The sequence below is a fragment of the Suncus etruscus genome, chromosome 12, assembly GCF_024139225.1.
Source record: "Suncus etruscus isolate mSunEtr1 chromosome 12, mSunEtr1.pri.cur, whole genome shotgun sequence".
In the NCBI taxonomy this organism is placed as follows: domain Eukaryota; kingdom Metazoa; phylum Chordata; class Mammalia; order Eulipotyphla; family Soricidae; genus Suncus; species Suncus etruscus.
The window spans coordinates 101,718,115-101,739,851 of NC_064859.1; the positions used below are offsets into that span (position 1 = coordinate 101,718,115).

The 21,737-nt window shown below is 50.9% G+C and overlaps 2 protein-coding genes across 2 annotated transcripts in view; both read right to left on the minus strand.

Annotated features, from left to right (window-relative positions):
- ATL2 (atlastin GTPase 2) overlaps nucleotides 1–6,725 on the minus strand; it is an 86,864-nt gene extending 80,139 nt beyond the window's left edge. Inside the window, exon 1 of the mRNA XM_049784256.1 lies at nucleotides 6,719–6,725. The gene's annotated coding sequence lies outside the window, so the exon portion shown is untranslated. The remainder of the gene's footprint in view (nucleotides 1–6,718) is intronic.
- HNRNPLL (heterogeneous nuclear ribonucleoprotein L like) overlaps nucleotides 28–21,737 on the minus strand; it is a 37,634-nt gene continuing 15,924 nt past the window's right edge. The window contains 11 exon segments of the mRNA XM_049784299.1: nucleotides 28–119; nucleotides 5,419–5,517; nucleotides 5,603–5,660; nucleotides 6,746–6,947; nucleotides 7,801–7,922; nucleotides 8,846–9,063; nucleotides 10,756–10,827; nucleotides 15,252–15,324; nucleotides 15,812–15,915; nucleotides 17,612–17,717; nucleotides 20,788–21,025. Of these exon segments, the coding sequence (XP_049640256.1) occupies nucleotides 64–119; nucleotides 5,419–5,517; nucleotides 5,603–5,660; nucleotides 6,746–6,947; nucleotides 7,801–7,922; nucleotides 8,846–9,063; nucleotides 10,756–10,827; nucleotides 15,252–15,324; nucleotides 15,812–15,915; nucleotides 17,612–17,717; nucleotides 20,788–21,025 (1,348 nt within the window). The 3' untranslated portion in view covers nucleotides 28–63.

The window sequence follows — 21,737 nt, forward strand, 5'->3', positions numbered from 1 at the left end:
ACTAGAGTAGAGTAGAGTAGAGTAGAGTGATCATAAATTCTAACATGCTCTTCTCGCCTCTTCTTATAAATGGGATGACGTAGAAAAGCAAAGTTTCAACGTGTACGGATTGGAACCATCTGCAAAAGTGTAAAAAACAAAGCAGCTGTTAGTCAAACTATCCATATATAAAATTGGTCAAAAAAAAAAAAAAGAAAAAAAAGAGGGAGTTAGGACTGTGAGATAGCACAGCCCGGGACAAACCTGGGTTCGATTCCCGGGATCCCATATGGTCCCCTGAGCCTGCCAGGAGTGATTTCTGAGTGCAGAGCCAGGAATAACCCCTAAGTACTGCCTCAAAAAAGAGGGGGGAAACTGGAAACAGGAAGGAATTATGCCAGGATCTGTACTCAGAAATTGCTGCCGATGGTCATCAGGGGCCATCTGAGGTGCTGGGGACAGACTGAACCTGGGTCGGCCACATACAAGGCAAACACCCTACCCCATACTGTCTCTCCAGAGCCCCAGAGGAGAAAAATGTCTACATAAACAAGACGACTTTTTATAACCGCTAGCAAGAAAGTCTTTGCATTTTGTTTTGGGGTCACAGACCAGCTGGCGGAGTCTGGGGAGAGCCCAAGGATAGCTGCCTGCAAGGCTGGCGCCCTGCCTGCTAGACTCTCGCTCAGGCACTCAGAGTTCAGTCCTGACTCCACCCACACTCAGGGGTCCCTCCTGACGGGGCTTGGAGAACCCCAGGTTGTGCCAGGGACTAAATCTGCGTTGCTCACGTGCTCCAGCACCATGCTGGCAGGTGAGTTTTACAAACATAGGTGCTTGGTTCACTGCTATGTTTCTTATGTGTGTGTGTGTGTGTGTGGTGTGTGTGTGTGTGTGTGTATCTATCAATATATATAGATATATATATAGTTTGTTCTGGGACAGCACCAGGCAGTATGTATATATATATTTTTTATACATCTATAAATAAATAAATCCATCTATAGAAATATGTAGATATAGATGTAGTTTGTTTTGGGGCAACACCCGGCAGTTCTCTTATGGGACTCTAAGGAATCCAATCTGGTTGGCGACTTCCAAAGCAAGCACCCCATCACTGGACACTCGTTCCAGCCCCATCAGACACTTACAATAGCTTTTATTAGGTTATCACAAAGAGGTAAATAGTATCTAGATCTTTTTCCATCAGAAAGCTCGCAGGAAAAATACTGCGATTCCTGTAGAAAAGTCTATTCAGGGCCAGAGTGGCAGTGCAGGGTGTAAGGCTAGCGTAGGACAGACCGCAGTTCAATCCCCCAGGGTTCCATATGGTCCCCTGAACCAGGGGCAATTTTTGTGTGTGTGTGTGTGTGTGTGTGTGTGGTTTTTGGGTCACCCTGGCTGTGCTCAGGGGTTATTCCTGGCTCCAGGCTCAGAAATTGCTCCTGGCAGGCATGGGGGGGGACGGGGACGGGGGACGGGGACGGGACCATATGAGACCATATGAGACAAACAGATGACCTCCTGCATGAAAGGCAAATGGCTTACCTCCATGCTATCTCTCCAGCCCCCAGGGGCGATTTCTGAGCGCATAACCAGGAGCAACTGCTGAGCGTCACTGAGTGTGGCCCCCAAAAAACGAAAGAAACAAAAAGCTGATTCAAATACAGCTTGGGAAGTGGGACAAGAATGAATGTAGATGAAGGTTATGAGTTAAAAACTTCTAGCAGAACTTTTGTAAGGTCTCTGATCAGCGGGGCTAGAGGATAGCACAGTGGGCAGGGTGCTGGCTTAGCACACAGCTGGCCTGGGTTTAATCCCCAGCACCCTCTATGGCCCACCAAGCTCTACCAGGAGTAATTCCTGAATGCAGAGCCAGGAATAACCCGAGCACAGTAGGTGTGACCCCAAAACAAAACAAATCCACAATCTCTTATCAGCCCACAGGACACACAAATTCTGAAATGACTAAAACAAACAAACAAACAAAAAGTGTGGGGTATTATTCACAAAAGTACTTCACTTAGGGGGCTGAAGCGATAGCACAGTGGGAGGGCATTTGCCTTGCATGCAGTCAAGCTGGGTTCAATGCCCAGCATCCCTTATGGTTCGTTCCCCAAGCCTGCCAGGAGGGATTCCTGAGCGCTGAGCCAGGAGCAACCCCGGAGTGCCAGCATCCCATATGGTCCCCCCAAGCCTGCCAGGTGGGATTTGAGCTCAGAGCCAGGAGTAACCCAAGTGCTGCTGGGTGTGGCCCCCAAACCAAAAAAGACCACAACTTCCACTGTATGTATGTATGTACTTAAATTTTCAGGCCAGGCAGAAATAACACATTAACTGATCGTATATAGAAATCACAAGAGGGGCTGGAGTGATAGCACAGCGGGGAGGGCGTTTGCCGTGAGCATGGCCGACCCTGGTTCGATCCCTGGCATCCCAAAGATCCCCGAGCCTACCAGGGGAGATTCCTGAATGTGGACACAGGAGTAAACCCTGGGCATCACCGCCAGGTGTGGCCCAAACAAGAATGCGAACGCACGCACAATTCTATTATCTATAGACTGGAAACTGATGGGGGTGTGCTCACAGGTTAGTTCCTGCACAGGGTTCAGAGGTAACTTCCAGGCAGTTGAGGGGACCATGAGATGGGTATAAGGATCGAAGCTGGACTTCCCATGCACTCTAAGCCCTTTGGGTTTAGAAATGTACCCCTGGGGCCGGGCGGTGGCGCTAAAGGTAAGGTGCCTGCCTTGCCTGCGCTAGCCTTGGACGGACCGCGGTTCGATCCCCCGGTGTCCCATATGGTCCCCCAAGCCAGGAGCAACTTCTGAGCACATAGCCAGGAGTAACCCCTGAGCGTCACAGGGTGTGGCCCAAAAACCAAAAAAAAAAAAAAAAAAAAAAAAGAAATGTACCCCTGAATGGGGCCGGGTGGTGTTACTAGAGGTAAGGTGCCTGCCTTGCTTGTACTAGCCTTGGACGGACCTCGGTTCAATACCCCGGCGTCCCATATGGTCCCCCAAGCCAGGAGCGACTTCTGAGCGCATAGCCAGGAGTAACCCCTGGGAGTTACCGGGTGTGGCCCAAAAAAACAAAACAAAACAAAAAAAAAATGTACCCCTGAAATTCTGTACACCAGAATTCCGGTATTTAAAACAAAAATTTTTAAACTTTTCCCTAGGGAGATTTTAAATAAATAAATAAATAAGTTTAAATTTTAAATAATTTTAAATAAATAAAGTGGGGGCCGAAGAGATAGCATGGAGGTAAGGCATATGCCTTTCATGCAGAAGGTCATCAGTTCGAATCCCGGCGTCCCATATGGTCCCCCGTGCCTGCCAGGAGCGATTTCTGAGCATGGAGCCAGGAATAACCACTGAGCGCTGCCGGGTGTGACCCAAAAACCACACATACACGTGCAAAAAAAAGTGTAAATTAAAAAGATATACCATATTTTTCTGGCGTATAAGACAACTTTTCAAACAAAAAAAAGTCAACCGAAAATCGGGGGTCATCTTAGACGCCAAGTATATCCCAAAAAATGTTTCAATATGCCGCTAAACGAAAATTGTCTGAATATTGCCACAAAACGAATTTCCCAACTCGATCCTGCACCAATCACTGCCAGGCTGCTCGGACTGCCTCTCTGACTCAGCCAATCCAAGCAGGCTTTTGATGCATGCAAATTACAATGTTCTAGACCCGAATCTACACTGTCAAAAGCCTGCTCAGCTTGGCCAGAGTCAGAGAGGAAGTCTATGACAGTAGAACCTTTGAACCTTTGCTTGTTGGGATTGGCTCAAACGTTCTGTCTGATACAGCGAATAGAGGCCTAGACCTATGTTTTAACTGTAAAATTAAGGGGTCGTCTTATACGCTGGCAAATACGGTATATATCAATATTTTCAAGGTAGAGCATTCAAAAATGCCCACCTTCAAGGACTTTATCCCCAGCACCACATATCCCCTGAGCACCAAATCAGGAGTACGCCCTGAGCACAGCAAGGTGTGGCCCCAAAAGCAGGAAGAGAAACTGGAATAGGAAGACCCATGGAGAGGCACCTGCACCTTCGCTGTCACTGTCCTGGTTCCGTTTCCTTGGCTCTGAGAGCAGACAGCGGCGACCCAGCTCAGAGGCCCAGGACAGCACCACAGGGAGGGCCCTGCCCCGACCAAAAGGACGTTTGTGCTCTCCTGATGGCTGATGTTGGGGCTGAAAGCCAAGTGCCGCGATAGGGTGTTTGCTTTGCATGCAGCCAACCTAGGTTCAAGCCCCAGCACCCCATCTGGTGAACCGAAGCCACCAGGAGTGACTCCTGAGTGCAGAAGCGTTGAGTAGCCCCTGAGCACCACCAGGGGCGGCCTTTCAAAAACTGACCAAAAACTCCATAATTCTGTTCTCCCTCAACTCTACCGACAAGTTGCTCATACGCCACTTCCGATGCCATCTCCACGGGCCCCGATTCCTCGTGGGGCCCACCGGAAGTTGCCTGGCAATGTGCCCAAGGAAGCTGGTGCCTGCGACCTCACAGGAGAACTCTCTTTTCTTTCCGAAAAGAGAAGACAGAGAAAGGAAAATACCCAGGACGGCTTCATCAGGCTGCAGACACCACCGAGAATGGGCTCGGATTTCCTGGCCCAGTCAGACCTGACTGACTGACTGACTGACAGATTGCAGACCAGACCATAGCGTCACTGGGACCTGGCCAAAACCTCCACACTATTTGCAGTCAACAAACCCTGAGGTTTGTTGCTACTTGAAGCATGCTCCTCAGGTGGCAGAGATTATTAATACAAACATTAGGCCAGGGGCCGGAGAGATAGCACAGCAGCAGGGCGTTTGCCCTGCATTCGGCCGACCCGGGAGGGTCACGATTCAATTCCTGAGTGCATCGCTGAGTGTGGTCCAAACACCAATCCATCAATCAATAAAATTTTGTTTTGTTTTGTTTTCTTTTTGGGCCACACCCAGTGATGCTCAGGGGTTACTCCTGGCTTTTCGCTCAGAAGTTGCTCCTGGCTTGGGGGACCATGTGGGCTGCCGGGGGATCAAACTGCGGTCCATCCTAGGCTAGCGCTGGCAAGGCAGACACCTTACCTCGAGCGCCACCTCACCGGCCCCAATCAATCAATACAATTTTTTGTTGTTTTGTTTTTGGGCCACACCCGGCGTTGCTCAGGGGTTCCTCCTGGCTGTCTGCTCAGAAATAACTCCTGGCAGGCACGGGGGACCATATGGGACACCGGGATTCGAACCAACCACCTTTGGTCCTGGATCGGCTGCTTGCAAGGCAAACACCGCTGTGCTATTTCTCCGGCCCAGTCAATACAATTTTTAAAAACCCCAACAACATTAGGCTGGCGGTAAGACTATCTGCCTCCTCCCTTCGTGCTTTTCTGGATTCAGACCCAAACCCAGGTGGGGCCCGCCTGACTTACTCGGAACCCGTATCTGGTAGTGATTAAGCGCCGTCAGGGCCTCCACCGCATCGGTCTTGCATTCCCACTCCAGGAGCCCAGAGAGTGTCTTGGCAGAAGCTGAAGCAAAGAGAAGCCGGTTATTAGCTGCGCTTGGATCAATTACCCAGGCAACAGACATTCCCACGAGAGCGAGCCCACTTACGTTTCACGTCGAACACCTTGTACTTGATGAAGGTGAGAACCTCGTGGTCGTTGCACAACTGCCAGAGAGACGTCAAAGCCCGTTAGAACCCCGCCTCGTCGGGGAAAGGACCCTCGCAGCCATGCTCAAGTTTTGAGTGGGGCACGAGTGGGTGGTCACAGCTCTCCTTAGGTATATATCCGGGGAAGGAAACCAGCGAGAGCAGAGACCGTCAAGAACTGGAGAGGGCCCCAAAAAGGGTGGGTGGGGGGTGGAGAGATAGTGTAGAGGAGGGGTGTTTGCCTTGCATGCAGAAGGTCATTGGTTCGAATCCCAACATCCCATGTGGTCCCCCGAGCCTGCCAGGAGCGATTTCTGAGTGCAGAGCCAGGAGGAACCCCTGAGCACTGCCGGGTCTGAGCCAAAAAACAAAAAACAAAAAACCCCCCAAAAAACAGGAGAGGGCTGGATGTCCTCGAGTGCAGGAAGGCCCCCCCCCAACAACAAGCCAGGAACAGCCCCCCAACACCACACGAGGCAAGGCCCCAAAACAAAATGAAATTGTAATAGTTTAATAAACCCATAACTATAAAACTCCAGCATTGTAACCGAAATCACACGCTTGGAGATGGCCAGACTTGTCTTAATACACAGGACAGACAGAGTTAAGCTTCAAAATGCCAATGCATTATCTCTTCGCTTTCTGGACCACACCCAGCAGTGCTCAGGGTTACTCCAGGCTCCGCACTCAGGAACCACTCCTGGCGGATGAAGGGACTTTCTGGGGCGCTGGGAGTCACACATGGGTCAGCCACCTGAAAGATAAGTACCCTTTCCGCTGTGCCATCTCTCCAGTCCCTAAATAAAACCAACGCTTCTAAATGCTTCGTCAGTTCAGAACACAATAATTTTTTTTTGCCTATGAAATCCTACCAGGAATAGTACCATAAGTTATGGTACTTGAAATGTTTTTCCTGCATGCAGAATAAACATCTTCGTTTTAATTCAAACTCACAAAGTGGAAACACAGCCAACGGAAAGGAACCAAGGGAGAAGGGAAACCAAAACTATGGAAAACAATAAACAAGAGTAAGTGGTAGCGAGTAAATCCCAACGTCCGACCCAAAGCCAAGGTACAGCAGACGTCTGGCCCTCCAGCCCTACCTTGGTGAAGGTCTCTTCGGTGACGCACAGGGGGACGTTGTAATAGTGCAGCACACACGAGGGTGGCTGGATGATGTTCTTGGACGCCTGGCCGGCGCTGGTAAAGCGGTTGTTTTTGCTCATCGCGAAATCCTTGTAGCTGCTCGTCCCGTCCTCCAGTTCGAATATCTGACTTGGAACCACCGAATGCTGCTTAGACACGCTACAGGGCGGAACAGCAAAGTGCGGACTGTTAGCAAAAAGCCACAGAGAGTCTCAAAACGTTAAGACGTTTTGCTCGAATTATTTTGTTTGTTTCGTTTTTTGGGCCACACCCGGTGATGCTCAGGCTGTGCGCTCAGAAATCGTTCCTGGCTTGGGCGGACCAAACGAGATGCTGGGAATCGAACCACGGACCAAGGTCCACCCTAGGCTAGCACTTGAGCACTTGCAAGGCAGACGCCTTACCTCTAGCGCCACCACTCTGGCCCCATACTGGGTAAATTTAAATAAAACCTTATAATTCATTATCAAGAAACTTAAAATGAGGTACAGATAAGCAAAACCTAGGTTATCTAATAAGGGGAAGGGCCTCAGGGCTTAATCGTGGTGAGCTTGAGGGACCATCTAGGGCAGGGGTCTCAAACTCGTGGCCCGTACAACATTTTGTGCCCCTGCCCTAGAGGAATCTTTTGTTTTGTTTTGTTTTAGTTGTCTGGGTCACATCCCCCAATGTTCAAGGCTTACTACTGACTTTGCACTCAAGGGTCACCCCGACTTTGCCTCCTGCGGCCCCCAGGTCAATTGAGTTTGAGACCCTGATCGAGGGTGTGAGAACTGAACCTGGGCCCGTCGCCTGCAAGCTAAGCTCTTCTATGGCCCTGGTCCCAAGCTGCAAAATTTTAAGACTACTCTTAATTTGAAGACAGCACCCCCACGGCTGCTCATTCCAGATAACCTCACTGCGCCACAACATTCAACTGGATGAATTAACGTCGACTCGTTCCTCGTGGCGCTGACGCTCAGAGTTCCTGCAACTTCGCCATCAACGCGAAGCCCACACGTGAGGGAATTACCAGACGTTGAGCCTTTTCCCAAACAACTTGACGTTGTTGAGGTGCGCGACGGCTCTTTCCACGGCATACTCGTCGCCCATCTCCACCAGCGCCGTCCCGGGAATGGTCTTCATGAACTTCACCTGCAGACAGAGGCAGCCTGGCTGAGTGAACGTGGCCGACCGCACCGGCCGACCCTGACTGCTGGTGCGACTCGCGTCTCTTCTCGGAGCTAGAGGTGGCGGCAGGATCTGGCGGGGCTCGTCGTAGGTCTTCATCCGACAAACATCACGCTTCTGGTATGTTCTAAGAGCCTCCACCCAAGAAAGACCGTCCTGCCGGACTGGCGGAGCACCCAGTGCCGAGAGGGAGACACACAACACGGAGAGGGGGAGGCGGGCGGGGGGGGCCCTCGCTAAGCAGCCGGATCAGCCAAGTTGGCCCCAACAGTCAACGTGGGCGAAGCCACTTTTTATTTGTGGCCCTTCAATCTTTTGTTGGGTTTTAGGGCCGCACCTGGCAGTGCTCAGGGCGTACTCCCAGCTCTGCACTCAAGAGTCACTCCTAGCAGTGCTCCGGAACCAAATGGGGAACCCAGGCCAGCCACATACGAGGAAAGAAAGGGCCCTCCCTGAGGTACTATTGTTTCAACCCCTAATAGTGGGTTAGTGGGCTTTTTACAGCATTTTCTTTTCTTGTTTGTTTTTGTTTTGGGGCCACACCCAGTGACGCTTAAAGGGTCCTCCTGGCTATGCGCTCAGAAATCGCTCCTGGCCTGGGGGACCCTATGGGATGCCAAGGGATCGAACCAAGGTCTGTCTTAGGTTGGCACGTGCCAAGCAAACGCCCTACTGCTTGTGCCACCGCTCCTGCCCATTGTTATAGCACTTTCTGCTATAGAGCCCAGCAAAATAAATCAACGGAAGGGGCCGGTGCAATGGCACACCAGGAAGGGCATTTGTTTTGCACGCAGCCAAGCTGGGTTTACTCACGGGCAGGCGCCCTATATCGTCTCCCAAGCACTGCACGGAGAGGGAAAAAGGAACCGCTGGCCGACACAATGTACCTTTTCAATATTTCCGTACAAGCAGAATAGGTTGAAGACCCTCGAGCAGTTCATCTTCAAGGGATGCAGGCCGCTGACCATCACCACGGAGCCCGAGGGGTTCCCTCCGTGCATGTACGAGGAAGAGGCCTGCGGCAGCGGGTACGCCACAAGTTCAGGGGTATCTCGGGAGCCCATTCTGTAGCGGCTGGGCAAAGGCAGCAATGGGCCGTGGGAGCCTGGAAAAATGATCGAAAACAGGAAGATAAAACTTGATTGGCTCGTTCGATATGAGTCCGAGGAAAACTCAAAATATGTGACATTCAAACATAACCTGTGGGCATTAATATGACCCTACAGTCCGCACCCCCAGGCGGAAGGCTGACCATTCCTAGTTCTTGTTTGTTTGGGGTCACACTGGCAGCGTTCGGGGGATACTCCTGGCTCTGAGTTCCAGGAATCATGCCTGGAGGTGCTCAGGGGGCAATACGGATTGCTGGGGATTGAACCCGAGTCAGCTGCATGCAAGGCAAGCACCCTCCCCTCCGCTCTACTATCTCTCTGGCTCCCACGTTAGCTTGCGTTTGCTTGTTTTGGGGCCACAGCAGCATTCGGGGCTGACTCCTGGCTCTGTGCTCCTGGAAGGCCTGGGGAACCATACAGGATTCAAGGGACTAAACAGAATCAGCTGCCCCCAGTGGCACACACAGAACACACACACACAGAACACACACACACACACACACACACACACACACACACACACACACACACACACACACACACGTGTGGCAAGAAACTGACAAAGAATTCCACAACAGCCATTTGACGCTTCAAAGCTCTCCTAGGGAATAGAACATTTTTTTCAAGATGCAATGTCCTCTTTTCAAGCAAGGCCACCTTGACGACCCATGCGGAGAACACAGTCTGTCAACACCGCCAGTACCCTTCGCCCTTCACTCATCCTTTCCCGGGTGCTCTGAGCCCTGGAGCAGCCGATCCGTCTCAGCCATGAGCAGCTGCCAGGGCGCAACTCAACTCGCCACCTGCCAGGCTCCTTCCTCCGAAGCTCTCCAGGAAGGGAAGGGGCATGGTGGGCCCCTGGGTGTTCCCTGACAGCTGGCTCAGAACTCACCCAGACAACTGCCTGTTCTCCGTCAAACGACCAAGTAACACACTCACTGAGCGACCCAAGACTCGCTCCTCAGTGCTTCATTGTCCTGAGGGACAGAGGCTGCTTTATCCTCCTCTGCCGTATAAACTGCCCTGAGATCTTGAACACAGTATTTTGAACCAGTGAAAGGACTGTCAATAGCAATCCTCAATGTTTACTTACAAGGACAATCATAGTCTGAAACCGATTCTATTTTCCGGGGGGAAAATTATTATCCTACGTAACTCAACAACATAAAAACATCAAAACTATCAAGTTCTGAAAAAAGAAGTAATGAGTACAGATTTAACCAAGACCAAAATACCAACTACAGAACGAAAAGAATTAAGGGTCTAACCAGAAAAACGCCTCCTTTCCAGTCACCTCACCCTCTCTCTCTGCCTTCATCACGCAAACTTCCATTGTTGCTAGGATTCAAGAAAACACACTGACTAAGCAACGATGCTCTTTGGTCCTCTGAAAGAACAGCCCAGAACTATGATTCAAAGCCAAACCAAACTAAAAATCTAACGGCCAAAAATGTCCAAAGAGCAACTGGGAGCTCTCCTTTATCAACGACTTATCTGCCACACAGACTTTATAATAAACAAAGGGTTTGGACAACTCCTGAGTAATGAATTTTGGGAGGTTAATTCCATCCAGGCAAGTCAGGCAAGCGGGGGGCGGGAGGGGAGAGAAGAGGGTGCGGAGCGTCACCAAAGCGCAAGGAAGCTCGGAGTCCCTGGGACTCCCTCCTCCGCGGCCCGGAGAGACTTACCATAGCCATCGTGTCTAAACGAAGAAGGATGCTCTCCCAGGATGGCTTGTCTCTGGCGACCCTTTCCTCTATCTGACACAAAAGTAGAAAGACGGTTTTAACGGTGCGACCCGAGCCCTTCGCAGCTCTCCCGTGGGAAACACCCATTCCAAACATCCGTGACAGTTCGTAAAAAGGAAGATGGTTCCAGGTTCACTTTAAACAGCCATTCGTATCCGACTTAAGTGCAAACACCGGAAAGGTTAGGTAGGTGCTTTCTAACAGGTTCCGCTTAACTCGCAAAGATCTTTCTTTGGCAAGTGGCAAACACAAACACTTTCGGACTTAAGGAAAGGAGGGATACTTTGCGGAAAGGGAGCGTTCACAATGCCAGGGGGGCTTGACACTGTACAGAAGTCTTTGGGTGTTGTTTTTGTTTTTGTTTTTTACCAATACATGTCTTTAAAGCGAGCGTTAATGCAGTACTTTGGAGAGACAGTACCTGAGTCATACTATTAGCTTCAACAGCAACACATTTTCAAAGTGGGCTTCTTTCAAGAAGTTCAGCATAAGCCAACAACAACCTGTATTACATGGTTTCACAATCAGTAAACACAGAGCATTTGTACGAGCATTCACATATTTACAAACCCCAGATTGAGAGCTGGAAACGCGCGCGTCACTGGCCCGGGGTCACCTGGCGCGATGGGTCGATCACCGGGCAGGGCTCTGAGGCCTGCCCCCCAGCTTAGGTAGGCCGAGAGAGGGGGGAAACAAGGGGGCTACGTTATTGGCTCGAGGACTGACTCTCTTTGGATTCCAACTCCACTTTCGAGAAAAGGCGTGCCAATTTGCCCAAATTTATCAACGTCAGTAAAAAAAGGTACTTGTTTAGAAAAAAAAAAAAAAAAGAATTTAAACATTTTTGGATTCTACTTCAGAAAGATAATCAAATCATGTCCAAATTTTTGGTCGAGTATTGAAGATTACATACTGTCGTTTTGACCTCTGGGAATTCAACGAGAGAGACTTTGGGATCTAGAGCGCTTGCCTTGCATGTCTGAGGCCCAGGTCCAAGGACACCGTAGAAGACACTCGGACAAACAAGTGAGGTTTATGGGAGATGAGAAATGCTCTTGAGGTTTTCACTTCCGCCAAGAGGCGTAGGACTCTGATGACCTGCTCCCCGTCCTCCTAGCGCTGGACGGAAACTAGGTTCTCAGTACACAGAGAGACACCCCCACCCCCACCACCCGCCACTGGATCCATTCCAGACTGCCCTGAGAAGCGCGGCACCCAGATGGGCATTCGCTGCTTTCCCTTCATATTTTCAGTGAATCCTAAATCGTGAGAATAGCATGCTGATGGCACAAAAACTAGATTCTTTATCCAGACTCACAACTTTTTGTCTTTCTCTCCTGCTTACGTCACAAGGACCGACCCTCTGCCTATCCCCACCGTCATTTCTTCTCCAGGCAAACCGCCCCCATCTCTTCCTTCCATGACCAGGTAGGTCCCCAGGGCCGAGGGTTTACAGCTCACCGACCCGGAACCGAACCATCTACTAGTCCATTATGCTGGAATTCCTATCGACATGCCACCAATACTAAACTGAATCCCCTTGCTCTGGTCAGGACATCTCGAGGAACCACCACGACGGCGGCTCATGAACACAACGGCAGAGTTTGACAGTTACAGCTCACTACAGATGACGAATCTAGTGACTCCATCTTAACCACTGCTTTACCGCAGTCATGAAAACCACCTTCACTCATAAAATGAAGATATCAAAGTAGATGCCTGCCAAGTCCCTCGGGGCTCACCACTTAAGGGAAGCAATATCTATTCCAAAGTCACATGCAATTCAGATGTGTCCAAGAGTCAAACACGGAACACAGGAGGCCCAAATAGAGATTTGGAACGCTTCATGGACTCAGCAAAACTCTGAGAGGAGCTGCGGATGGACCCCCTCCGCCCCACAGCACTGACACCGTAAGTGTTGCTTACTGCTTCTGAAGGGATCCATGCTTCTGGAATCCAGGCTAAGAATTCTTTGTGCTAATATGTAATCTGAGCTGAAAAGGACCGTTTAAAATCGACCTTGTATTTATAAATGGGTTCTTTCTCGGTAGCAACTTAATGAGCTGAAATGATGACATAAACTAAAACATAAACTGCTAGCCTTACCAAATATCTGTTAAAAAAAGAAAAAGAAAAGAAAACAAGAATTCTTTCTCCTTGCAAACTTTTAACAACCATCAAGTTCTACTTTCCTTTCCGTAATTCCATTTTGCTGCTCCAAACTCTAGCTTACCTATTTCTAAGCTTTGCTACTGCAATCCTTGTATAAAAACTACCCCAGGAGGCTTTCTCTAAACTTTAGACCTTTTCAAAAAGCAAATGCTATTAATAAACAAACCAAAATACCCTACTTAAACTTCCAGAAAAAAACAACAAAACACCTGAGTGTCCCATAGCCTGCCACGCTTTGACAGAAGCGAGAGGTTTCTCATCAACCACTTTTCCTCTTGTGTGAGTGCCAAGGCCTCGTGATTCCAACTCTGAATTCAACCGGATCAAGCCTACATTGGGTAGACTTCCGTGAGGAGGTTAAAAAACGGGGAGGAGGGCGTCAGCCAGTTACGTTACAAAACAAACCTGCGTGCGACCTCCATGCAAAAAGGCAAGGCGATTCCCTGAGAATTGAGACAGGGGCCAAACACACACCCCGAGTCCCAAATACATGAACTGCAGGGCCATTCTGCCACCTCTGCTTTGTGCTATGGACCCTGCACTGCCCAGGAGAGTCAGTCGGGCTGCATGCCCTCCTCCCCGAAACGCTTACAGACTCCCTCATCTTGGTGTCTCCAACAAGTCACTCAAACTATACACCGTAGGGAAGATGTCGCCAATACCGCAGCCCCCTTGTTTTTACAAGATGCACATTTTTCATTTCTATTCCAGAATTGCCACAGTCAGTTGAGCAAATTTTTTTTTTTTTTTTTTTGGTTTTTGGGTCACACCCGGCAGCGCTCAGGGGTTCCTCCTGGCTCTAGGCTCAGAAATCGCTCCTGGCAGGCTCGGGGGATCATAGGGGTGCCGTGATTCGAACCACCGACCTTCTGCATGCAAGGCAAACGCCCTACCTCCACGCTATCTCTCCGGCCCCTCAGTTGAGCGATTTTGAAAGTCAGATTTCTATGCTCAAGAGATCCAGCATTTATAAGTGAAAGCGCGTTTTTAACAAATGCTTTCATCTTCAGATTTATCTCATTTTTTTTTTTTTGGTTTGTTTTGGTCTGGGGTCACACCTGGAGGTGCGCAGGGGACCCTCCGGGGATGCCGGGGATCAAACCTGGGTAGGTCGCGTGCAGGACAAGCGCCCTTCCCCTCTATCCTCTCACTCGGCTCTGCACCTTGAGATTTATGACTCATGGTCTACCTGGAACAGACATGCAACTTGCACCTCATTGGAAAGGCCAAAGTGTCGAGTTACACAAATGAACATGAGTGGTGGCTTTGGTTTACACAAAGTGACAACTTATAAATATATAAATACCCACTTAACAAAAATCAAACCAGACCCCCCCCCAATCATCTTTCACATAAAATGCATCATTTTTTCATATCATTATGCTCAGTGTCCACAATTCAGGGGTGAGGGGGCGAAAAATGTCGAGTGCAGCGAGCCAGCACCTTTCTAACCCCTTCATTTGATTTATTTATTAATATTTTCTAGCCCTTTCATATCAAGCAGCTGCACCAAGACCTGAGGAGAAAGTGGCCTTTGGCCGGTCTTTCTGTCGCCCATCGACAACTGGCATCTGGGCTGCAAAGCGGCACAGGAAAGGGCTCGTCTGAGATGTGACAACATCGGAGCTTTAGTTAGCCAAGTCTAGGAAAGTCTCAAGTCCTAACACTGCGCGCTGCCGGGCCATCGGGCCGAGAGACACAGACAACTTGAATGAACGGCCACGGCGTGTCCTGGCGCGCGTGCCGCCGGGAAGAGGGGGTGATGTTGCATGCAGAATGCAGTCAAGCTGAGTTGCGAGTCTGCGTTTTCAGAGGGCTCTGCTGGTGCCGATGTGGTGGTGCGTGAGGAAGTGTAGAGTCAGCCTGCGGAGTCCTGCCGTGTGGTCAGTCCTGCCTTCTGCCTGCCTGGTCCGGCGTGGGGCCAAGTCCTTCCCAGAGAGGAGCAGTGTGCGGGTCTGAAGTTGGTAGGGGGCACTCGGAGTCGCTGTCCTCCCCTCCAGAGGGGGACATGCCTGGAGAGTGCGAGTCCTGGAACTGCGGGGTGCCTGCCTGGGGGGCGCCTCGCGGAACTAACGGACAGAGCTCAGCGCGGGCCAGGAGGGGGCACTAAGGACCGGGCCGTGTTCCAGCGCGGCATTCACCGCACACCGGGTTCTCATCGGAACCGACTAGCTCCTCTCGGGAAAAAGGAATCTACCTGCGGGTTCGAGGTTTATCGGCAGCCTTAGGAAGTGCGTGCTCACGCGTAAGTGCGGGGGACTTACCTCGCCTGCTCAGGTACGGCTTGGTGTAGTCCCAGCTGTCGTTGTCGTTCCTGATCACGTTGAGACGCGTTGGCTGCGGAGATTGGAAAGAAAGCGAGCTTAGACGCCACGTCCGAAGCAGGACTGTTGGGCTGGAGAGACGTTACCGTGGTCGGCTGTTTGCCTTGCATGCGGCCGACCCGGGAGGGGCCCAGTTCGATTCCTGGCAGCCCACATGGACCCCCAGCCTGTCAGGGGTGACTTCTGAGTGCTGAGCCAGGACTGACCCCTGAGCGCCTCTGGATGTGGCCCAAAAAGCAATCAATCAATAAATAAAAGTTAAAAAAAAAGTATGAGAGGCCGGGGCAGTAGCACAATCAGTAGGGCAATTGCCTTGCACACGCTAGCCTAGGACAGACGGTGGTTCGACCCCCCCAGCGTCCCATAGGGTCCCCCAAGCCAGGAGCGATTCCTGAGTGCAAAGCCAGGAGTAACCCCTGAGCGTCACTGGGTGTGGCCCAAGAAACAAAAAACAAAACAAAACAAAACAAAAAACAACAACAAAAGCATGCAATATTTACCCTGGCATATTCGATCTTCAGCGTGCAGCACCCAGCATAGATGTCCGCTCCGTTGAGTGCCGCTTTAGCTTTCTGGGCGCAAAGGATGGATTCAAACATAAGTTCTGTTAAGGAGACCAACCCCACTTAAAGTATGTGATCAGCATTCAACCGAACTCTAAGGAAAGAAATGCAGATCAGAACTTAAGTCCCCTAGGCCAGAGAGATAGCATGGAGGTAAGGCAAGGCATCTGCCTCGCACACAGAAGGATGGTGGTTCGAATCCCGGCATCCCATAGGGTCCCCCGAGCCTGCCAGGAGCGATTTCTGAGCATAGAACCAGGAGAGAACCTCTGAGCGCTGCCGGGTGGGACCCAAAAACAAAAACAAAAAAAACGGGGGGAGGAAGAGAGCTCCAGTGAGAGTTCAGTCTGTGAGCTCCAGACAGAGCTGGTCAGGGACAGACACGGGTCCTGTCCGACAAAAGGAAGCCCTGATGGTCCCAGAGCACTGAACTGTCAGCTCTCATCAGCGGAGAAGCAGGAGTGCCCCATTTTACGAATTTTTTAAAAGTAGAGGCCAAGGGGCCGGAGAGATAGCATGGAGGGTAAGGTGTTTGCCTTGCATGCAGAAGGACTGTGGTTCGAATCCCATATGGCATCCCATATGGTCCTCTGTGCCTACCAGGAGCGATTTCTCAGCATGAAGCCAGGAGGAACCCCTGAGCGCTGCCGGGTGTGACCCAAAAACCAAAAAAAAAAAAAAAAAGAGGCCCAGTGATAGCACAGCAGTACGGCATTGGCTTTGCACGCTGCCGGCCTCCGAACAGACCCAGGTTCAATCCCTGGCACCCCATATGGTGTCTCCCCCCAGCCTGCCAGGAGTGATTTCTGAACCCAGAGCCAGGAGTGGCCCCTGAGTGTGGGCCAAAACCAAAACAAAAGTAAAGATAGAGCCAAGGAGATGGCTCCAAGACTGAGCACAAATCCTCCAGCATAGGGGCCGGGTAGGTGGCGCTGGAGGTAAGGTGTCTGCCTTGCAAGCGCTAGCCAAGGAAGGACCGCGGTTCGATCCCCCGGCGTCCCATATGGTCCCCCCAAGCCAGGGGCGATTTCTGAGCACATAGCCAGGAGTAACCCCTGAGCGTCAAATGGGTGTGGCCCAAAAACCAAAAAAAAAAAAAAATCCTCCAGCATAGAGTGACCACTGAACTGACCCCAAAGTACAGAGTTAGGAGTAGCTGTAACCACCAGTGGTGAACCCCCCAAAAAAGATTTTTAAAAGAATAAAACAGAGAATATAGGGATTAAGGTGCTGTCTTGCATATAACCGAGTTCAGTTCCTGGTACCATATATGTGGATCCCTCAGCAGTGGATACCTCACCAGGTAAGGGACAAAAGAAACAAAAAGCATTTTAAAAAATGCACTAAAATCTAAAGTGAAGGGGCCGGAGTGGTGGCGCTAGAGGTAAGGCACCTGCCTTGCAAGCGCTAGTCTAAGATGGACTGCAGTTCGATCCCCAGCATCCCATATGGTCCCCCAAGCCAGGAGCGATTTCCGAGCGCATAGCCAGGAGTAACCCCAGAGTGTTGCCGAGTGTGGCCCAAAAAAACAAACAAACGAAAAAACAAAACCAAAATCTAAGGTGAAGCCCTGGACTGTTAGACAGCAGCTCGTAATCTTACCATACATAAGGAACTTTTGTTGGTACTATGCTTTCTTTTGGATAACCCTAAATCCAATAGATTTGGGGTGGAAAGGGGTAAAACGTATCACTTGTCTAGAGACGACCAAGCAGGAACAGCGGATGCCTATGAAACAAGTCACAAATGAAGGATATTCGACCATTGCTTGTATCCCGTTTCTCTTGAATATGACAATGCGTTGCACTTTTCCCACAGGGTTGCAAACGGTATATAAAACATCCTAAAAAGGAAAGAATATTCATATTTAGAAAAATATGAAAGCAAGGCACTCCTTTTGCTGAAAACCCAACTAACGTTAGAAATGGCTTCCCGAGAATGCATCTAGTTTTAGCCTTCCCTGTGCTATATATATATTTACAAACACACAGGCTCCTGTCCTGAAACATTTGAAAACCGCTGTCACATATTTCATCAAACGCATAAATTTTGGGGGGCCTTGCAAATGGCCAGCCGGGCTTTGATCCCCAGATCCCTCCCAGGAACGATTCCTGAGCACGGTCAGGACGGGGTAGGCCCGAAGCACTGCTGGCTGTGGCTGGGAAACAACACCAGAAAAGGAATGCGTCCTGTTGTGCTCAGGGGTCGTTCCGGGTGGGGCGCGGGAGACAGTCTGCGAGTCGGAGATGGAACCCGAGTCGACTGCGTGCCAGGCAAACGCCCTCCCTGCCGTACTGTTGCTCCAGCCCCTCAGGAAACTTCTCGAGGGGCTCCTGGCGAGTTCACACAAAGGACTGACCGGCTGTGCATACAGAACCCCGGGTCCCACCCCAACACAAGACCTCAGGGTCTCTGAGCGCCAGGCTGGGGTTGCCCCCTCCCAAATCCTTGAACACACACTGTGAGGGTTCGAGTTGACACCCGGCGCCGAGAGTCAAAGACCACCTCCAGTAATGCGGGGTGGGGTGCAAAGGGAGTTTATTTGGTCAACCGAGGTCCGAGCCTCGTCCCACTGGGGGAGTCTAGACAAGGACCCCGAGTCCAGTCTTCAAACAATTTAGGTAGAAATCACAAGCATGAACAGAATATGAACAGGATGATCATTTCATGGTAGAGATGTCTCAATGAATCTTCTGGCTCCACTTTGGTTGTCTAGGGATACTATGACTCAAATCTTGGTCATCAAAGGCTATTCTTTCTGTTTTGTTTTGCTTTTGTTTTTGGGTCCCACCCGGCAGTGCTCAGGGGTTCCTCCTGGCTCTAGGCTCAGAAATCGCTTCTGGCAGGCTCGGGAGACCAGATGGATGCTGGGGTTCAAACCACCATCCTTCTGCTTGCAAGGCAAACGCCCTACCTCCATGCTCTCTCTCCGGCCCCTCTAGGGATATTCTGATTCCAACTTTGGTGCTCAAGGGAGCCTTTTTCTGAGCTCACTCAAACCCTAGTCCCTAGATTCCAGGAGTGCACTAATTTTGGTTTTATTTCTCACTCTCTCTTTTTTTTTTTTTTTTTGGTTTTTGGTTTTGGGTCATACCCAGCAGCACTCAGGGGTTCCTCCTGGCTCTACACTCAGAAATCACTTCTGGCAGGCTCGGGGGACCCTATGGGATGCCGGGATTCGAACCACCATCCTCCTGAATGCCAGGCAATGCCTGACTTCCGTGCTATCTCTCCGGCCCCTGGTTTTATCTCCGAGTTAACTCTCTCTCTCTCTGCCTTCAGCCAGGAGTGGAAAAGTCCACTGGACTACAGTTTGGGCTTGTCTTAGTCTAGAGTTCCTTAGCCTGGAGTTAGAGTGGGAATCTTGGTTCTTACAATGCAAGGAGAAAGAGAATGCGTGTGCCGATTGGTTTCTTCTCCAAAACAGCAGATACTAGGAATATATTTATTTATTTATTTTTGTGGGGTTTTTTTGTTTGTTTTTGGGCCACACCTGTGACGCTCAGGGGTTACTCCTGGCTATGTGCTCAGAAGTTGCTCCTGGCTTGGGGGACCATATGGGACACCGGGGGATCGAACCGCGGTCCGCCCAAGGCTAGCGCAGGCAAGGCAAGGCACCTTACCTCTAGCGCCACCGCCTGGCCCCAGGAATTTATTAATAGCGTCCACTACATGTCTGCTAATGTTCTAGAGACAGGAAGGATCTCTAATGGCACTTAAGAACTACCCTATGTCCTACTGTCACCTCCGCTCGGTAGAAACCATCTGACCTCCCACAGCAGCTCCGTGTGCTGCCGGGGCCCTGAGGTGCCGGGGGTTGGCTGCTCAGAGCACCCAGTGGGGCTCAGCGGCCTCCAGGGCTGCGCCTGGCGAGACCTGGGCAAGCGGGTGGTGTTGGGGACAGGCCGCCTACGCCTTATCCCCTGCACCGTCTCTCCCGTCTCTCTGCCCAGCACAGGAGATGACTCAAAGGGGCCCGGCACATGCTTGGCAACTGGGAGCCCGAAGCTCGATTCTCTGCGACAGCTGTGTTCCCCCTCGCACTGCCAGAACTAGCTCCTGAGCACCGTACGGAGGTGTCCTCAACACTGCCCGTGCAACCGGGGGGAGAGGGGCCAAAACAGAAATCAATTTCTTGCCACCCACTCATGAAACAGCAAGTGACCCTGAATTCAAAAGAAGAATCCCGGGCCGGAGAGAGAGCACGGAGGTAAGGCGTTTGCCTTGCAACCAGAAGGTCGGCAGTTCAATCCCAGCATTCCATATGGTCCCCCAGCGTACCAGGGGTGATTTCTGAGCATAGAGCCAGGAGTAGCCCCTGAGTGCTGCTGGGTGTGACTCCAAAACCAAAACTAAATAAATAAATAAAATAAAATAAAAATCCTTTCTAACTCCCATGACTATAGTTGAGTCTTGCTGACCAGGTCAGTGGTATAATGTCTTTTTTCTTCTATGTGATCACCTATAGATGCCAAAACAGGTGTTGGCACATTACCATGAGATTTCGTCAAGCATTTCTCACAAGTTGAGTGAATTCCTTATTATCAGAAATCGTCAGAAATTTAGCACTGGCACTCAGTAAAAGGTTCTAAAACGTGCTGGGATGGGGCTGCAGAGAGAGCACAGCGGTAGGGTATTTGCGCTGCAAGTGGCCAACCCGGGAGGGACCCGTTCGATTCCTCAGCACCCCCACTGGGTGTGGCCCAAAAACCAAGCAATCAATCAATAAAATAAAAGTTTATAAATAAATAAATAAAACGTGCTGTGCTGGGTACGGCCCTTGGATCACAATGTGGCCAACCCGGGATCGTTTCCTGGCACCCCACATGGTCCGAGTCCGGCCAGGAGCGCACCCTCGTGCCCAGCGAGGGAGCCACATGCCCGGCCCAGAGCGGGTGCCCTCGGCTACGTACCACAGTGATGGGATAGAGGGGGTTCTGGATGGACAGCAGAAGAACCTTGTTGCCCCCCGAGGGGTCGTCCGTGTTCCCGGGCCGCGTGATCCTCTTGCTGGTGGAGTAGTTGAAGAAGGCCTGCTGGCCGGCGATGTACAAGGGCTCCTCGGCCGCGAAGGTCACGCACTCCTTGGCGCTGTCGATGTTCTCGAACTCCACCAGGGCCTGCCGCTTGAAGGGCATCATCATCACGTAGCTAAGGAGAGAGCGGTGGACACGCGGTGAGGGGGCTGACACCGCAAGGACACGAGCGAGTCCGCGGTCTTCCCTCTCTGTCTGTGGGCAGTGGTCAGCGCTTACGCCGCCCGAATAAGCCACGGGAGAGCAGGCGGGTGGCACAGACCCGAGGGTCCCTTCGCTTCAGGCCTCTCCCAAGCACGATTCGCCGTCACCAGCCGTGAGCGGCACCAGCCTGTTCACCTGCGGGCTGTCCCTGGACGCAGGGAGGACAAAGCAAGGGATGGGGACGGGGACACAGCTCAACAGCTTGGCACGGGCTTTATGCGTGTGAGGCGCTGGGGCCCAAACCACCCCGAGACAAGAAAGATACCAAAAAGACAAGAGATGAAATGATGAAACAACGCAAGTCTAAGAATTAAACTCCCACTAATAACTGACTATATTTTTGTTTTTCTTTATCTTAGTAAGAACAATTAACCCAAAGATAAATCGAACACGATTTTTTGTTTGTTTGTTTTCTTGGGCTACACCTGGTGATGTTCGGGGGTCACTCCTAGCCATGCTCTCAGAAATCGCTCAGGGCCCCTCACACACAATTTTTTAGTAAGCGGACCAATTTGCTTTTTGTTTCGTTTCGTTCTGAGACAGACCCGACAGTGCTCAGAGCTCGCTTCTGGCTCTGCGCTCAGAAATCACTCCTGGCAATGCTTGGGGATCTGCCTGGGACA